Source organism: Pelodiscus sinensis, chromosome 5 (genome assembly GCF_049634645.1).
Source record: "Pelodiscus sinensis isolate JC-2024 chromosome 5, ASM4963464v1, whole genome shotgun sequence".
Lineage (NCBI taxonomy): Eukaryota > Metazoa > Chordata > Testudines > Trionychidae > Pelodiscus > Pelodiscus sinensis.
This window is the reverse complement of record NC_134715.1, coordinates 84077537-84096946: the sequence shown is the minus strand read 5'-3', so window position 1 is coordinate 84096946 and position 19410 is coordinate 84077537. Positions and strand designations below refer to the sequence as shown.

Sequence of the window (19410 nt, the reverse complement as noted above, 5' to 3'; positions counted from 1 at the left end):
CACTAAGAAAACAAAAAAGGAAAATAAGGAGTTTTTTACATCTACAAGAATAAAGACAACATCCTATTTTACTGTTTTAAAGGAGTACAAAATGAGAGTTCTGTAAATTGATGAGAACTGAATTTAATATCACAGTCTAAAATAATATATATATTTTTAACTGTGTTGAGAACTTGTTTTAGCACTCTGGGAAATTGTGGCATTTTTTCCTTCAACCTCCCAAAAAAAACTGTTGCTAGCAAAAGTAAAATTTCTGAAAAATTTCAAAGAAAAATTAAGTATTTAAACTCCCTATATAGTACAAATATTTTTAACTAGCCAACTAACCCAGTGTTGCCCAGATCCTTCTGGGTAGGCCTTGGATATAGAGTATATGTGGGGGGGGGGGGGCGTCAGGGGAGTTGCAGGAGGCAGGGGACCAGGGACCTATTTTCTTCTTCTACCCCAGCCTGCCTGGGGCTTGTTCTCTCCCTCCACCCTGGCCACCTCACCCTCCCAGCCCGCCCAAGGCCTGTTCTCCCCACAACTTTGGTTCTGTGGGACCCAAGGGCCAGGAGGGGGAAAAGGGTTTCGGCAGTAGGGCTACTTACCAGTGTGCTGGGAGGCAAGATGGCAGAGCCACAGTACTGGTGGCCCTCCCTTGGTGGTACAGCTGCCCTCAGCGGTCACTCTGCAGAATGGCCTCACAGACACACAGACTCACTCTAAACCCACAAGTAAGTTCTCTGATTTGGTCACACAGTAGTCTTCTATAATGTACTGGACTGAGAAAGTGCAAGGCTTCAAATTATAAGAATTGGGTTCTAGTCCTACCTCTTCCTTTGAGTTCTTGTGTTTTTATACAAAGTGTTTCCCCCAACAGGTTTGTTTTACAAGGATTAAGGTCTCACTTTGCTAATGCTTACATACACTTAATTATGTGCACCTGTGCAAACCCAGACAAATTACGTGTGCATAAAATTAAGCACATATATAATTGTTTGCAAGAATGGGGCCTAGTGTAGTGTTATAACCCTTTCTGATGATGAAAATATAAAGCACTATATCATAAAGTGTTAAATACTAGTAATAACTTTCTTGAGTAACAAATGTGCTAACTTTTTTGGAGGTGGATGGCAGCGAAATAAATCCTCACAAATTAGTGCATTTTGGTTTAATTATCATTAATATTACTCTCTTTACAAGACAGAAAATACAATTTTATCATTAACGACTTTAATACCATGATTTTACTTCTACTACTGCAAAGTTGTGAAGAAAAACTGAATAATGTATTTTCTTTCATTCTCTCTGCTTCTCCCCACCCTACCTCACATCATGCAGGTAACCCATACCTGTGTCTCTCCCCTACCCCATCTGACGCAGGTAACACAGCAGCAATATTAGAGGCGTCCAAAAATCTACCTTTTATTCCAACGGTAGCAAATGAAGGAGGAAAACACTGGACTGTCAATGAAGTCAGAGCTCTAATACATATATGGTCAGACAAAAACATACAGCAGCAACTTGAAGGGACAGTGAGAAATAAAAGAATATTTGAACAGGTTGCTGCTAGGCTTCAAAAATTTGGAATTGAAAGGGACTGGAAGCAGTGCAGAACAAAGTATAAAAACTTGAAACATGAATACAAAAGTGTAAAAAATGCCCAAGACTCAGGGAATACAAGTAAAAGTATGAAATTTTTTAATGAACTGGATGCCATTCTGGGACACAACACTGGAAAACAATCAAGCAAATCAGGTAATGATGAAGGCAAGAGGTCTACAGAATGGATAGAAGCCAAAACAGAGAGAGACTCTTTAGGTAAGAACTCAGCAATTAAATGCTTATTTACAATTATTCTCAGCAATGACGTGACATTAAAAAAATATAGTATTTAAACTTTTAAAATATAAATGTTGAATCAAAGCATAGAAGTTTAATTATAAAACATCATCTTATTATGTAAAGTAACTTTTCATACTAAATAATTATCCTGTTACAGAAAGAGGTTGAAAAACTAGGATAGGTTTTTAAGAGAAAAAATAGGTTTTTCAAAGGATATTTGAAATGACAGAGAAGTTACAAGTTAAAGATATGTATATAGAGAGACTGTTCCAAATGAAGAAGCACCTGTTCTCCAATATCACTAAGTGAAAGAAGCAAGCAGGGGAGAGGAAGAGCGAAGGTATGTCTGCACTGCAATTAAAAACCCAAGGCTGACCCATGCCAGTTGATTCAGGTTTGTGTAACTCAGATTAAGGGGCTATTTAAATTACTGTATAGATGTTCGACTCAGATTGGGGACTGGAGAACATTTATGCTGCAATTAAACAGGCTTCCAGCGCAAGCTCAAGCCAGCTTGCATTGGCCATTTGTGAGTTTTTAATTGCACTGTAGGCATACCCTGAAGGACAAAGACTGGTCCACAATCTAGTTTAGTGGTTCTCAACCAGGGGTACACAGATCTTTCCAAGGGTATACAGGCAGTCCCCGGGTTACGTACAAGATAGGGACTGTAGGTTTGTTCTTAAGTTGAATCTGTATGTAAGTCGGCACTGGCATCCAGATTCAGCCACTGAATCTGGACACCAGTTCTGACTTACATACAGATTCAACTTAAGAACCCCAGGCGTCCCCAAGTCAGCTGCTGCTGAAACTGATCAGCAGCTGATTCTAGGAAGCCTGGGGCAGAGCAACTCTGCCTCCGGCTTCCTGTAGTCAGCCGCTGGTCAGTTTCAGCAGCGGCAAACTTGGGGACGCCTGGGGCAGAGCAGCTCGGGTGCTGCTGGGTTGGTCCAGTAGCGCGGCCGCTCCTCGGCGCTACTAGACCAACCCAGCAGCACCCCAGCTGCTCTGCCCCAGGCATCCTGATTCAGCCACTGCTGAAACTGATCAGCAGCAGCTGAATCAGGACTCCTGGGGCTGAGCAGCTGGGGTGCTGCCGGGTTGGTCCAGTAGCGCCAAGGAGCGGTGCTGCGGGACCAACCGGCAGCACCCCACCTGCTCTACCACAGGCTTTGCTCCACATCTCCCTGGTCTGCTGGGGGGGGCACTAGCTGCGTCCCCCCCCCAGCAGACCAGGGAGACGCGGAGCAAAGCGGCGGAGGACCTGGGCCGGACCGCGGCGCTTCCAGATCAGCGCCGCGGTCCGGCCCGGGTCCTCCGCGGCTTTGCTCAGCATCTCCCTGGTCTGCAGACCAGGGAGATGCTGAGCAAAGCCGCGCAGGACCCGGCCCGACCCGCGGGACTTCCAGCTGATCTGGAAGCGGCCGCGGGTCCGGCCCCGGGTCTCCACCGCTTTGCTCCCCGTCTCCCTGGTCTGCTGGCTCCCGCAGCAGACCAGGGAGACAGGGAGCAGCTTTTCTCGCCCCAGAGGAGGCGGGCGGCGGGACCAGGTGTCCCGCTGCTCGAGTCCTCTGGGGCGAGAAAATCCCCGTTCGTAACTGCGGATCCGACATAAGTCGGATCCGCGTAACTCGGGGACTACCTGTATTGTCTCATCTAGACATTTGCCTAGTTATACAAAACATGTTGGATAAAAAGCACATGTCAAATTTAGGGATGTTAAAATATGTTTATCTTTGTAAACATGTAACTGCTGAAATTTTCTGTGGTTACATATTTACATGCAGGGGGCAGGTGGGAGCACTGGCTCCCACTTGTCCCTCCTCCCCCCCATGCCTCTGAAAGAGAGGCAGCAGCATAGGGGGCAGGTGGCTATGCACGAAGAGCCAGCTTGAAAACCGGTTTCCTGCATGTACCAGCTCCCGCCTGCCCTCTTCCTTGGCGCTGCTGCCTCTCTATCAGAGAAGAGACGGAAAAATTGTGAAAGCTTGTGGAACGATGGTAAGATCTAAATTTATTTTCTCTATGGTCATTATTGATAGCAATATTGGGTGAAATTGCTGGATCTATAATTTACAGGATTTGTAGCATTTGTCAAGGATATCTACATGGCTGTTTTAGGTCCTTTTCATTTTAATTTTTAACAAATTTTATAAAAGATCTGGAAAAGGTAACATAATAATTGCAAAACGTGTTGTCCTGATTCAATATATTATTTACACAGAAATGCCTGGAGACACAGGTGAAGAGGACTCTGTTAGTAATGTGTCAGAAGATCAACGGGTCACAGATACAGTTTCTGACACAGGTAAATAAAAATGCCTATTTGGTCATCTGAAGAAGTGGGCTGCACCCATGAAATCTCATGATAGCACTTTAAAGACTAACAAAACATGTAGATGGTATCAGACTATTTTGTTGTTTAAGCTTTTCCTCAATTTAGTAAGCCAATTCATAAAACAAACAATGGAGAGTTATTCTGAAACATTTGTTGGACTACACACTGTCCTACAAATCCTTTAAGCAAAAGAAAATGCCAGAACCTCATGTAGTGACATCTATGTTTTTCATTAATTCGGTGCTCATTATACATTTATAGTGCTCCCTGACAAATGCAATGAAGAAAAGCCTATAAGCAATCCTTTAGAAGAACAAGCTGCTACCCATATAAAGGAAGAAGATGACATTGATATAGGTGAGTCAATAAAATTTACCATCTCTTTTATTTTATCTAAATCCTGTCAGTCGATCCAAGTTTTGAATTTATCGTATGTTATGGAACAACAAAGTACAGTAAAACTCCATTAGTCCGGCATCCAATGCTCTGGGACTCCTGATGGTCCGGCACCATCAGGAACCCAAAAGTGCTGGGGCAGCTGGACAGGCTTCCCCCATTCAGCTGCTGCTGAAACTGACCAGCAGCTGAATTGGGGAAGCCGGGAGCAGAGCAGCTGGGGTGCTGCCGGGTTGGTCCCGCAGCGCCGTCCCTTGGCGCTGTGGGACCAACCAGGCAGCACTCCAGCTGCTCTGCCCCAGGCGTCCCCAAGAGCAGCTGGGGTGCTGCTGGGTTGGTGCCGTAGCACCGCCCCTCGGCGCTGCGGGACCAACCCGGCAGGACCCCAGCTGCTCTGCCCCAGGGGTCCCCATGTCAGCCGCTGTTGAAACAGATCAGCGGCTGATTCCAGGAAGCCCCGGGCAGAGCAGTTCTGCCCGGGGCTTCCTGGAATCAGCCGCTGATCTGTTTCAGCAGCGGCTGAATCGGGGACCCCTGGGGCAGAGCAGCTGGGGTTCTGCCGGGTTGGTCCCGCAGCGCCGTCCCTTGGCGCTGTGGGACCAACCAGGCAGCACTCCAGCTGCTCTGCCCCAGGCGTCCCCAAGAGCAGCTGGGGTGCTGCTGGGTTGGTGCCGTAGCACCGCCCCTCGGCGCTGCGGGACCAACCCGGCAGCACCCCAGCTGCTCTATTCCAGGCATCCCCGATTCAGCTGCTGCTGAAACTGACCAGAAACGGCTGAATCAGGGACTCCTGGGGCAGAGCCTGACTATTGTAAGGGGGGGCTATCAGGGGTTTGGGGTGGCATCCCCTCCCACCCCACTCCAGACCCCTCACAGCCCCCTCTTCTGATAGTCTGGCATATCTGATAATCCAGCACCCCCTGGGTCCTAAAGGTGCCGGATTATCGGAAGTTTACTGTATTACTTAGAATTCACAGTAAAACTGGAGAGGAGATCAAAATCTTGCATAACAACCTGTCCCCCACCCAACTTTCCAAACACAAGTAGTAAGCAGGGGCTGAACTGCTGCTTGCTATCAGCCAGCTAAGAGGAAGGGTGGGTATGCCCACTACAATTGTTTAGCTCTGCAAGGTAATTATCTGTTAACTGTTGATATGTAAATACAGCTCAGGAGAGAATATGAGGTGTGGCTATGTAAGTCCCATTCAGCCAGGGCTGATGAAGGGTCAGTGTTGGACTGGAATGTGGAGAATTGTATATAATTTGGGACTGTTGTGGGGGGGTCACTAATCATGCTACCCCTAAACGTGGGAACTGTAAAACACCAGTGCTTGCAGGAGAGAGAGACACCACCATCATGGTAAGAGGTCTCGGAAGAACAAGCCTCCCCACTTCCAGAGTTGAGTGAACTGAGCTGGGGGGGAAGGGTTAAAGGGCTTGAGTCAGCCTGCTTCACACCTGCCAGGTGTGAGCTATAAGACTGGCCCAGCCTGCACCTTTCCCCCTTTGTTTTAAGGACAGACCTAAAGCAGACTCCCGGAGGAGTCTTTTCTTATGCTAGTCCAGTGAAAGCTGGATTCATTTGCCAGTCCAACTGGTGGCTAAAGAGTTGAAATCACGGAGAGCTAAAATCACTGGTTTGGCTGAGAGCCAGACCTATTGCAGCTAGTGAAGTGGTGGCAACCAGTGGCGTGGCGTGGTGTGGAGCGGAGCGGAGCGGAGCAGCGGCAGGTGAGGAGCGGCGATCCGCGGTGTGGCGTGGAGCAGAGTGGTGGCAGGTGAGGAACAGTGGTGTGGAGGGGCGGCAGGCGAGGAGTGGCGGCAGGCGCCCAGCGGAGCATCCAGTGGCGTGGAATGAGACACCTGGTGGAGCGTGGCGGAGTTTCCTATAAGGTGCCCCCTATCTATCCACCCACCCCCATTTCTACCCAGGTTGGGAGGTGAAACCTTGCAGGTGAACTTTGGGACTCTGGGTGGCACGGACTAGGGACAGAGACTTTTGGGATGTCGGACTCTTTGGACGATTCTTGGCTGGCGCCACTTCACTGGCTGCAATAGGTCTGGCTCTCAGCCACATTCCATTCCAACACTGACCCTCCATCAGCCCTGGCTGAATGGGATTTACATAGCCACACCTCGTAGTCTCTCCTGAGCTGTATTTACATATCAACAGTTAATTACCTTGCAGAGCTAAACAACTGCAGTGGGCACACCCACCCACCCCTTTTAGCTGGCTGATAGCAAGCAGCAGTTCAGCCCCTGCTTACACTATATGCTCCTTACTGTGTTCTATACTCACATATTCTTTGCAAAGATTCAGAGCAAAATATTGTCTGGCAGGGCTGGGGGTAGGGGAAGCTTAACACCTAACTAGAAAGATGTGGGAATGCCTTTTTACTGCCTTGAGTATTTCCATTGGAAGGAAAACCTGCATTACCTCCTTTGTCAGCCTTATGCGCAGTATTCAGCCTTTAAGCACAGCATGCTCAAAAAGTTTTAAATGCCAAATTTAAATCTTCTGACAGATGAAGTTTCTGTAACCATGACTTCAGAGAATCTGGAAGTGTCGCATGTAGCAAGAGGGAAAGCTGAGACAAGTAAGTGATAGAGCATCTGGCTAGTCATGAAGTAATTTGATGTCAATTGGACAACATTGCTTTTGCCCATCTACCGATGACAGAACTGCACTCTCTATACACACACAAACAAACTGCTTTACAATGGCTGCTGCTGGGTGCACAGGACTTTTGATAATACAGATTTCAGATCCTACCAGTCACCTGTAACATGCATTTCAGCAAAATGGAGTTTGCCCAGAGTCCTGCATGTTTTTTGTTTCAGTCATTTGGATAGTCCAATAATGTATACATCTACAGGCCTAAGTACCACTGCAGACAAAATAAAGCAGCAAGGAATTTACCAGCTGCATAATCTAGAGAGAGTTTTCTCAGGATACCCCCTGAAACAATGTCCTTTACTTTCAACATCTTCCAGTTCTTAGGCTGCCAATTTGTGGCACAACTGACAAGCATGGGACTGAAATTTACGAAAGAGACTCCTAATTCTTTACTCATAAATGAGATGCGTAGAGATGTTTGGGGAAGGGATGGAGAAGATGACTAGAAAAGCTGCTACTACACTACCCTAAGTGCCAGTGAACACAGCAAAACTGTCTTGCTTCATACCAAGCTAGTCACATGCAAAGTATAGATTGAATGTGGCTACTGGAAAAAGAGTCATAATTTGGTTTGACTAACCAGTACTGATGGAGCCAAGGCATATTATAATGAAGGTAAAACACACTGCTGCTGTTTGTTCTTTGTGGTGAGGATCTTAAAGTCTATGACTATGCTGCAGTTGGGAGGGAGACTCCCAGCCTGTGTAGAAGAAGAGCCTGCCAACACTGCTATTTTTTGTATGCTGACACTTTGTCTTGAATGGGAATTCAGACTTTCAAGCCTACATAACGTCATAGGTTTGAGCTTCGTTAGCTAGCCTGAGTCTCCACCAGACAACAAACATCCAAACTGCTATTTTTAAACGAGACAGTGAACGTGTCTACCCAGGCTGGGAGGCTCTCTTCCAGCAGCAGTGCAGACATAGCCAGTATGTCCTCCACTCAACTAGTAGGACTAACTTCAGAAAAAAACAGTCTATTCTTAACTCTCAGAAAATGAGCACTATGATGTGAATGTCGTACAAAAGGTTAAAAGCAAAGCAACAATGAATAGATAAAAGCACAACAAATCCGCACCAATTTTTGTGGGTACATTTTTAGTAACTTGTTAAAGCTACAGATCATATTTTGTCAATTAATGTTTAATGTCAGTGTTCTCCAATGGACTGACGACAGGCCTAGAAGCCTGCCAATGACACTTTGCACAGTCAGGGTTGGCAATTTTTGAGGGGGTGGCCACGCCAAGATTTTGGTACGTGGTCAAGGGCTGCACTTTTCTATCGAGGATGTGTGTGTGTGTGGGGGGGGGGGTGTCTGGGATGGAGGTTGGGTGTAGATAGGAGCTCGGAGTAGGAGACTGGGTGTAGGGTCTGAGAGGGAGCTTGGGTGAAGGAGGGGGCTGTGATCTGGAGCAGGAGATTTGGGTGCAGGGTCCAGGAGGGAATATGGGTACAGGAGAGGATGCTGGCCTGGGGGAGGGTTGTAAGAGGGGATCCAGTGTTGGGAGGGAATTGTGACCTAGGGGAGGAGGGGTGCAGAGGTTTGGGTGATGATCTGGGGCAGGGAGTTGGGATGCCGGATGAGTTGGGATGTCGGAGGCAGGCTCTGGCTGGGAGGCACTGACCTAAGCAACTCCTAGTCAGCAGCCCTGCAGTACCCTAAGGCAGGCTCCCTGCTAGTCAGCAGCCCCAGATTGCTCCAAGTGGCTGGCTGCTCCCTGTGGCTTTCAGCTCAGAGGAAGGGGGAGACTTTGCATGCTTCAGTTTTCAGCCAATAGAGAAATTGAGCTGGGGGTGGGGGCAGGGGCAGTGCATGGAGCTCTCTCCCCCCCTTCTGCAGATCCCCATAATAACCTCTCTACATCAGTTTCTCCAAATACATAAGGATATGAATAAATACTTTCCTCCTTTGCCAGTCAAAAAGAAGCACCAACAAGTGAAGGAGAATCAGTTAAAATGGGAGACTCCTCTCCCAGATCAAAAGCATAGACACCATGTTAGCAGAGGAAAAAAAGCAAGTTATGATAACACAATGTAAATGACACATTTTTAGAATGGCTTGCTTATGGATTGCCAGTGTAGTATTCTCCTCTGTTGTCAAACTTCTACCACAGATATACTGTTAATATGGCATCTCCATCCTACCACTGAGAAGGCAAACTATGCATTTTTTGTCCTTTTTCAGTCTGACTCAATGCCCACAGAAGTCAGTTAATGGAAGCCTTGGACCAGAACCTTTAGCAGAACCACTATATATAGTCACCCTATAGACCGCACACATGCATTACCAGTTCATTATTATTTTATTTGTTACCGTAATGCCTAGAGGCCTCAAATGAGACCTGCATCCCCATGTTCTTGGCAACAAACACATACTGTAGTAAGAAATAGTTGCTGTCCCAAAGAGCTTACTATCTAAATAAGTGACTGACATCAATTCTATTCCCAAACAAACTCACCAATTAGAAATCACATTGTATTTATTCTAACTAGAAGAACGGTTTTAAATGATGTCTCAGATTTATTGCAAAGTGTTGCCATCAGATTTTTAGCCAAGAGTCCAAAAGAGTTAAATACATAAGTTGAATGAATTTGCCACTACAGAAACTATGACGTGAGAGTGGTTATGTTTCAGACATAAATTAAGACAGTAAATTTTGTAAGTTATTGTATATAAATTCACACAGAAATCTCTGAAAATAAAGAGGATTTCATTAACTTTACTCCAGAAGACTTGGAATCTACACATATAAAGAAAGAGACAATTGACATAGGTAAGTTAAAAGTTTTCCATAATGATCTTGAAAGCATCCCATTTTAGTGCAGAATTATAAAGGATTCAGTGGTGCAAATACAGTTTTTACCTTACCGTTTAGTGCTATGCATTCAAGATTCTGCTAAAAATGCTAATTTACAAATCTATAATTTGTTTTTAAAAAGACCACAATCACATTTTGCTGTGTTGGACAGAATATTTTATGTATTTGATGAACACAGACATTTTTTAAAAATCCAAATACTAGAAAGTATTGACCAAAACAACTAAAATAGCTGCCACGCAAAAGCAGCGGCCATTTGAAGCCTATTCAGGCTTTTCAAACCATTTTATGCTAGTGTAATTCGTTTAAGAGATATATATAGATCACTGTCCAATAATTGCAATTGAGATGTTAGGAATTTTAATAAGAGTGAATTCAAATCAGTAATATATAAATGCATATCTAATTTCAAGTATTTGAGAAAAATGGCCTAATTAAAAACAGATTTGCAAACAGTATGTAATGGAGGAAGACTAGAGATACTCTTACTTAGAAATAAATAAGCATAGAAGCCACAGTTGCAGAACCAAGTCATATTTGGTAATATACAGGTATTCCAAGCTACATCAAAATGTACTAAGATACCACAGGTTTATACCACAGTGATTAATGGTCTAGAAAACATGACCTAGAGGAAAGATTAAACAAACCCCAATTGTTTCAGTCTAGAGAAGAGAAGGGGGAAACCTGTTAACAGTCTTTAAGTACATTAAAGGCTGTTATGAAGAGGAGGGTACTGAATTGTAAGACGGGACAAACAGTAATGGGTTTAAATTGCAGCAAGACATTTAGGTTAGACACCAGGAAAAACTTGCAAACTAGCAGCATAAAGCAGCACTGGAACAAAATTACCTACATACGTTGTGGAATCTCAGGTCACTGGAGATTTCTAAGAACAGTTACACAAACAACTGTCAGGGGTAGTCTAAGTAATACTTAGTCCTGCCTCATCCAAGGGACCAGATAGATCATCTATCAAGATCCCTTCTAGTCCTACATTTCTATTATTTCTATGACGTAACCAACTGCATCAAAGCAATTCTATGAAGGAAACATTGTGCGGGGGAGACAAAACTATATTGAGTCTGGAGCAAAAGAACATCCAGCTATGTTCAGACATACAGTCAGATCACATGAATGCAGCAAGAACTTTCCATCTAGAATAGTTTTACAAGATGTCATGTGAATACTTCTATTTGTGTACTAGGAACCAAAAACCAATTGAATTGTATGTCAGTAATCCATTTCAGATATGAATCACTTAAAGACAACAATGCACAGACAGGTTAGAAACACAACATGGTTGAGAAAAATGAGCACAGGATCAGGAGTTAGAGATGGAATTAGAATTTATATTGCTGACTCATTGGGTTGCCTAGGATGGGTCAACTTCAGAGAACAAGAATCACGACATGAAATCTGACCAGTGGCTTTCTGGTGCAGAACCATATCTTCAACAGTAGATAGTACTACATGTTTCAGAGGAATGTGCAAAAATTCTCATAATGGGCAACTATGGAATAATTTGCTATTTTTATAATGAGATCATTAATGGTAGGTTGGTATCATGAAGTATAATTTCTGAATCTGTTTGCTTTTCTATAAAATGTACACTTAAATGTACACTGTGAAAAAAAATCAGTAAAATCCTTTCAAAATTCAAAAGAAGGTATACAAATCTGCATAACTGCTAAGTACTATCCTACATTTAAATTAGTTATCTTGTTTATCCTGGTTGCATCCAATCAAGTCATGCTTATTATTAGTGATCTTATGTGTTAACATCACACACAGTTCTGACCTTCATTAAAAACCCAAATGGCCTAAGATATCCAAGTATCCAGAAACAGGGAAAGAGGAAGAAATTCAGCCTTCTCCAAAACCTGAAACCCACAAAGGATGAAATCCTGGCCTTACTGAAGTCGGTGACAAAACTCCCACTGGACAGTAAAATCCTATGCTTACATTTCAGTGTACAGTAAAACTCTGATAGTCCGGCATCCAACTGTTCGGCACTCCTGATACTCCGACATCAAAATGCCAAGCGCTCCTGACGAGCTGATTAAAAAGCCTGCCGCTCAGCACACGTGCTGGCTGTAATCAGAGGGAGCATAAGGTTGGGAGAGGGGGAAGAGGGAGTGGGATTGTGTTACAGTATGGAGAAGAGAGGTTACAGCATGGAGGAGATGCGAAGTGGAAAGGGGAGGAGGGAGGGAGATTGTGTCCTGGCCAGCTGGTTAAGCGGTGCAGCTGTACCAGACCTCCTGATTCTCCGGGAAATCTGATAATCCGGCACTGCCTAGGTCCAAAAGGTGCCAAATTATCGGAAGTCCACTGTATATAGTATACAGAGTAGGGCTGTCAGTCAGTTAACTCCTGCAGTTAACTCAAATTAATTGTGATTAATCAGTTTTAAATCACACTGTGGAGCAACAGAATGCCCATTGAAATTTACTAAATTTTCTTCTACATTTTCAAATATATTGATTTTAATTACAGCATAGAATACAAAGTATGCACTGCTTACTTTATATTTTTATTACAAATATCTGCACTGTAAAAATGATAAAGAAACATTTTTCAATTCACTACAGTAGTTCCATGAGGTGAAATCTCTATCATGAATACAACTAACCAATGTAGACATTTTTTTTGTTTTATAACTGCACTCAAACAAAACAATGTAGAACCTTTTTTGTGTTTTATCAAATCTGCAACAAAGATATTCTTTAAAAGAACATGTGCCGAGTCATTATTCTAGACCATAGTTTCCCAAACTGGAGGGCATGCCCCCCTGGTTAATGGTCATGCCCCCCCCCCCCCGGTTAATGGTCAGTTCCTTTTTCTTTTTCTTTTTTTGCTCAAGTTCTGCTGCTATTGATGCCGAAAAGTTTGTAAGCCACTGTTCTAGACTACTATAACATAAAATATATGGCAAAATACAGGTAAAACAGAGCTGGAGTTTTACAATTCTCCTTTAAGCAGTTCAGTCACAAATTTGATTGACATTTTTAAATGAGCATCATCAGTGTGGAAGCATGTCCTCTGGAATGGTAGCGAAGCATGATTCTTTTAAAAAACACAAGAGAAACTATGGAGACAGTTATATCTAAACAATAAATAAATTTTAAAAGATTAATGCAAATGGTTATTACGGGAACCCTGCAGAAGATCGGAAGAATATATTCAGTTCATATACCTAAATAGATTTAACATAAAACTGTATTTTTGATAGATGATGATTCTGTAAGCACTACTTCAGAGGATACATCTGGCCCATCAGTAGTGAAACAGATAACTGAGACAGGTAAGTGTCTAGTTATACATATCTCAGTTTTTAAAAAGGTGTAATTTCAATCACTACTGCCAAAGGCAACCTGATCACTACTGTGGATTCCAGCTACCATTGTTTATTACCTACTTCAATTCAGCTGTGGATAAAATTGAACTAATTGTCAGCAAGAGACATTGTAAAAGTTTAGCTACTAATTCACTTGCCTTGATTGTACAGAGCTAAAATGTGTTCTTTTTATAAACCATTGCTCCCATTTTAAGGTTTCAGTCAGATCAGCAATATTGTTCTATCAATGCTATCACAAGTTAATTCAAGTGAAATAATCTAATCTACACTCGGGACAAAAAAATGTTTTTCACTCGAGTTGTGATGCATCTATAGTCATGACGGGGACCACAATACCGACAGTACCAACTTCATATTCCCTAGTAATATACTCAGACTCTCTTAGCTGGATCCTGGGGGTAGCTGTCAGGTGTGAATCCCTGGAAATGGCATCCAGTACCTTGGTTTACTGAGGAGCATCCCTATACCAGCTCTACTCAGCGAGGCAAGAGCACTGTACACACATTAAGTGATATTCTACCAGCAAGAGCTGAGACAATAGTGCATATAGGTACTTTCTGTATGAGCACCAGAGAGAGCTGCTACCACAAAAACACTGAATAAAGTGCACATTCCAACTAATTACATAAGAGTGTGCCTAACTACAGGTCTGGGAACAGTCCCATTGAAGCTGAAAGGACTAGTCCCATGTAAGGATATTAAGGATTAGTCAATTCTCCTCTCCCCCCCCCCCCCCATCAGATAGAGGCAGCAAAAGGGGATACTTCAAAGCGGCAGCCGAAGCAGCAGCATCACAGAGTTGATCCCAGGTTCCAACACTTGGAAGGTAATAAAGTGATAGGGAATAGCCAGCATGGGTTTGTGAAGAACAAGTCATGCCAAACTAATCTGATAGCTTTCTTTGATAAGATAACGAGCCTTGTGGATAAGGGAGAAGCGGTGGATGTCATATACCTAGACTTTAGTAAGGCATTTGATACGGTCTCGCATGATATTCTTATTGATAAACTAGGCAAATATAACTTAGATAGGGCCACGATAAGGTGGGTGCATAATTGGCTGGATAACCGTAGTCAGAGAGTTGTTGTTAATGGTTCTAAATCCTGCTGGAAAGGGATAACAAGTGGAGTTCCTCAAGGGTCTGTTTTGGGTCCCGTACTGTTCAATATCTTCATCAATGATGTAGATATTGGGATAGAGAGTACGCTTATTAAGTTTGCAGATGATACCAAACTGGGTGGGGTTGCAACTTCTTTGGAGGATAGGGACATAATTCAAAATGACCTTAGCAAGTTAGAGAAATGGTCAGAGGTAAACAGGATGAGGTTTAATAAAGAGAAATGCAAAGTGCTCCACTTAGGAAGGAACAATCAGTTCCATACATACAAGATGGGAAGCGACTGTCTAGGAAGGAGCATGGCGGAAAGGGATCTAGGGGTCATAGTGGACCACAAGTTGAATATGAGCCAACAGTGTGATGCTGTTGCAAAAAAAGCAAATATGATTCTAGGTTGTATCAACAGGTGTGTTGTAAGCAAAACTCGTGAAGTCATTCTGCCACTCTACTCTGCACTAGTTAGGCCTCAGCTGGAGTACTGTGTCCAGTTCTGGGCGCCACATTTCAAGAAAGATGTGGAGAAATTGGAAAGGGTACAGAGAAGAGCGACAAGAATGATTAAAGGTTTAGAGAACATGACCTATGAAGCCAGGCTTCATGAACTGGGCTTGTTTAGTTTGGAAAAAAGAAGATTAAGGGGGGACATGATAGCGGTTTTCAAATATCTAAAAGGGTGTCACAAGGAGGAAGGAGAAAATTTGTTCCTCTTGGTTTCTGAGGACAGGACAAGGAGTAATGGGCTTAAAGTGCAGCAGGGGAGGTTTAGATTGGACATTAGGAAAAAATTCCTAACTGTCAGGGTGGTCAAATATTGGAATAAATTGCCAAGGGAGGTGGTGGAATCTCCCTCTCTGGAGATATTTAAGAACAGGTTAGATAGACATCTGTCAGGGATGGTGTAGACGGAGCTTGATCCTGCCTTGAGGGCGGGGGGCTGGACTCAATGACCTCTCGAGGTCCCTTCCAGTCCTATTATTCTATGATTCTATTCTATGATTCTATGCGGCATTGCCACTTTGAAATGCCACCGCGGTGTTTGTGTGGAGCCCAGGGTCAGCTGGGGAGTCCCCCACTGGCCCCAGGTTCTGTATGGCATTTCAAATTGGCAGAGCCACATGGAGCCTGGGGTCAGCGGGGGACTCCCCAGCTGACCCTGGGCTCCATGAAGGCACTCCTGCTATGAAACGCCCAAGAGCCCCCACTGGGGACTCTTGTGCATTTCAAAGCAGGCACCTGCGTGCCACCCAGAGTCAGTGGGACTTCCCGCTGACCCCAAGCTGCATGCGGAGTTCCGCATTCCTCCTTTGAAATGTAGAAGAGCCCCAGAAGAAAAATGTGTATATACATGACTGAACCATTCCCATATATTATTGCAATATATACACTTTTATAGTCCAAGTTCTGACAAAATAATCAAAAATCTTAATTCAAATGTTAATTCACTCATCTTATTACTGAATAAAATGTACGTAGCTAGAGATCTTTTATTTGTGTGTGTTCTGCAATTCTCAGTTATTTGTTTCATTCATATTTTCAGACAGTTTAACTCATTTGGATGAAACACAGAATCACATTAAGGTTATTACAGTTCATGACACAGGATCAGGAAAACATTGGAGTGATAATGAAGTCAGAGCTCTAATAAATATATGGTCAGAAGGGAAGATACAACAAATGCTTGAAGGAGCAACAAGAAATAAAGAAATCTTTGAGGAGATTGCCAGAAGGTTAATGAAATTTGGCATAGACAGAGACTGGAAACAATGTCGCACAAAGTACAAGAACTTAAAATACGAATACCGTGCACTGCAAAAAGAAAATGATCATCTTGGCAATCCCAGAAAAAAGATGAGGTTTTACGATGAAGTCGACTGCATCTTCAGTAGACAACCTCTAGTTGCATCTAGCTGGGGATGTGAAAGTTCTAATCTCATATCAGGTATTAAAAAGCAATGAAAACTCCAATCTCCTAAAATTAAGCTTACAAACATGGTAATTTTCTGCTATCTTTAACACTGAGCATTGGAGTTAGTTGAAATGACAGGTTGTAGAGGTCGTCAGTCAGGTTTTGTAAAATTATAAGGATGGTAAATTCTGAGAGCAGTAGCAAGTAAGAGCATATGCTTATAGTATCCAAGTAAAAGGGGATAAAGAACAGTGAGCCCATTTCTATACAATAAAAAAGTGTTCCCCATTAATCTGATAACAGATATATCCTGAGCTGATGAACATCTCTGCCTAAGATTATTTTTGAGTCCAGGTGTAATTACTGTCAACCTCAAATGGAATCAATCTCAAATTGCATTCATTATTAAAAACATTTAGAGAAGCTGCTTTCACTTTAGTATTCTAATATGGTCTTCACAAATTTGCATTAACAAAAAAAGTAGTGCTATAATTTGACAATGAATCATTTGAGAATACAGGCAGACCCCGAGTTACGTCAGTCCGAATTTAGTCAGACCCCTAGTTACGAACGGGGTGGGGGGGCACGCAGCTAGTGCGGGGTGCCTCCCCCACTGTCACCGCCTCTGGCGGCGTGGGGGGCACTTCCCCCCAGCAGACCAGGGAGACGCGGAGCGGCTTTCTCGCCTCAGAGGACACGGGCGGCGGGACCGCCGAGATGCGCCGTGGTCCCGCCATCTGCGTCCTCCGCAGCGAGAAAAGCCGCTCCGCATCACCCTGGTCTGCTGGGAGGGGGGGGCGGCGCAGCTAGTGCCTCCCCCCCCCCAGCACACCAGGCTTTTCTCGCAGACGCCTGGGGTAGAGCAGCTGGGGGATTGCCAGGTTGGTCCCACAGCGCCGAGGTGTGGCACTACTGGACCAACCCAGCAGCACCCCAGCTGCTCTGCCCCAGGCGTCCCCAAGTCAGCCGCTGCTGAAACTGACCAGCGGCTGACTACAGGAAGCCAGAGGCAGAGCTGCTCTGCACCGGGGCTTCCTGGAATCAGCCGCTGATCAGTTTCAGCAGCGGCTGACTTGGGAACACCTGGGGCAGAGCAGCTGGGGTGCTGCCGGGTTGGTCCCGCCGCGCTAAGGGTCGGCACTACCAGACCAACCCAGCAGCACTCCAGCTGCTCTGCCCCAGGCATGTCCGATTCAGCCGCTGCTGGTCAGTTTCAACAGTGGCTGAATCTGGATGCCAGTTCCGACTTACATACAAATTCAACTTAAGAGCAAACCTACGGTCCCTATCTTGTACGTAACTCGGGGACTGCCTGTATAATGAAGTCTTAGAGCAGTATCCACTCATAACTGTGTCTCAAGTCAGCAACAGAGAGAGTACTGACACCTGATCAATTTTTAACTAAATTTATCTGATTTTGGGTGTCAGACTTGTGAAATCAAACTACTTTCAGGTGGCGCCTAACCTGTCCAGGACATTCCTATTGTTCAGAGACATCTTCTCTAAATATTTCTTACATATCATAAGTACTTTTTAGTTTGTCTGGTTTTAGAGCAGCTCTTAGTTCATAGACTAACTGGTGTTTTTTTTTTTTTAAATAAGAGTCAGTAGAAGACATTATCATAAACACAGGACCTAGGGGTATCAAGAGAAAAACATCTGATGATGGTAAGAGCTTTTTGCAGATATGCAAATACTGTTACATAGTTGAATGCTAGGTGCTAGTTTAATCAAACATTCAAGCTGTAAAACAATTACTTAAGCCAGTGGTTTCCAACCTGGGGTTGGTGGACCCCTGGGGGTCCATGAGGGTATTGCAGGGGGTTCATGGGAGGCGGGGGGGAGGGGGGGAGGGCAGAGGAGATAAATAAAAATGAACATAGAACCATAGTCACCAACCCGTCAACCGTCAATCGTGATCAACTGATCATTTTTGGGGGCACGACCAGTCAATCGCGAAGTGTCCCAGCCTCTCCCCCCCCCCCATGAAGGAGCCCATGCTGGCGCTACCTCCTGCAAAAATGAAGGTAGTGCCAGCTTCCTGTGGCGTGGGGGATAAGTGCCGCAACAGTGTGTCTGGTCTGGCATCTCAGGAAGCGCACGGGTGACTCCTCCCCTCCCCCAAACAGCTGGTGCACTTCCTGAAAAGCCAGGTCTGTGTCACTGCTGGGGACTTCCTTCCCCCTGCCTCCTGTGAACCGGAGGGGAAGGGGGGGGGCGAGGGAAGTAGGAGTTCTGGGACTGCGCGCCAGCTCCAACTTCTCAGGGAGCACACCAGCTGTCATAGGGAACAGAGGAAGAGGATGCGCTTACTGACAAGTTGGAACTGGCACGCAGTCCCGGGACTCCTACTACCCTCCCCTGTGTGCAGGAAGGCAGGCAGGAAGGAAGCAGGGGGAAGGAAATCCCTGGCAGCGTGACAGCCCCAGCTTTTCAGGAAGCACGCTGGCTGTTTGGGGATGGAGAAGCAGTGCACGTGCTTCCTGAGATCCCAGATCTGGTGCACAGCTGCAGGATCACCAGGTATCAGCTGAGCTGTCCCTGTCTCCTCCCCCCGCCTAGACCCCCACAAGTACCCTGACCCCCCCCCCCGCCCAGACCCCCACGAGTACCCTGCCCAGGGCCCCACCAGCAACCTGCCCCCGGGCCAAACACCATACAGCACCCTGTCCTTGCCCAGGGCCCCACCTGCCCAGTAGCACCCTGCTCCTGCCAACTTCCCAGGCCCCCACTAGCACCCTGCTCCTCCCCCTCTAGCACTTTACACCCTGGCCAGACTTCCACCTGCACCCTGCCCAGGCCCCCACCAGCAACCTGCTGCTGCCCCTTCCCTCCTGCCAGACACCTACCCTCTGCTTTCTCTCACACCCTATTTTCCCCCCCAGCTTCTGCACCCCCATCCCTATTCCACTCACTGGCAGCCCTATCCCGCACAATGGGATCCCTCGTTTTTGGCCCCACCTCAGAGTG

The 19410-nt window shown here is 45.1% G+C and overlaps 2 protein-coding genes across 2 annotated transcripts in view; one reads left to right on the top strand and one right to left on the bottom strand.

Moving 5' to 3' along the window:
* The window catches only part of PAICS (phosphoribosylaminoimidazole carboxylase and phosphoribosylaminoimidazolesuccinocarboxamide synthase), a 61691-nt gene that overhangs the window by 17002 nt on the left and 25279 nt on the right, over positions 1-19410 (top strand). The window contains exons 3-10 of the mRNA XM_006113500.4: positions 1324-1803; positions 4052-4135; positions 4427-4522; positions 7087-7158; positions 9925-10011; positions 13292-13363; positions 16072-16473; positions 18043-18108. Of these exons, the coding sequence (XP_006113562.2) occupies positions 1324-1803; positions 4052-4135; positions 4427-4522; positions 7087-7158; positions 9925-10011; positions 13292-13363; positions 16072-16473; positions 18043-18108 (1359 nt within the window). The remainder of the gene's footprint in view (positions 1-1323; positions 1804-4051; positions 4136-4426; positions 4523-7086; positions 7159-9924; positions 10012-13291; positions 13364-16071; positions 16474-18042; positions 18109-19410) is intronic.
* The window catches only part of PPAT (phosphoribosyl pyrophosphate amidotransferase), an 80855-nt gene that overhangs the window by 52076 nt on the left and 9369 nt on the right, over positions 1-19410 (bottom strand). The window lies entirely within an intron of this gene.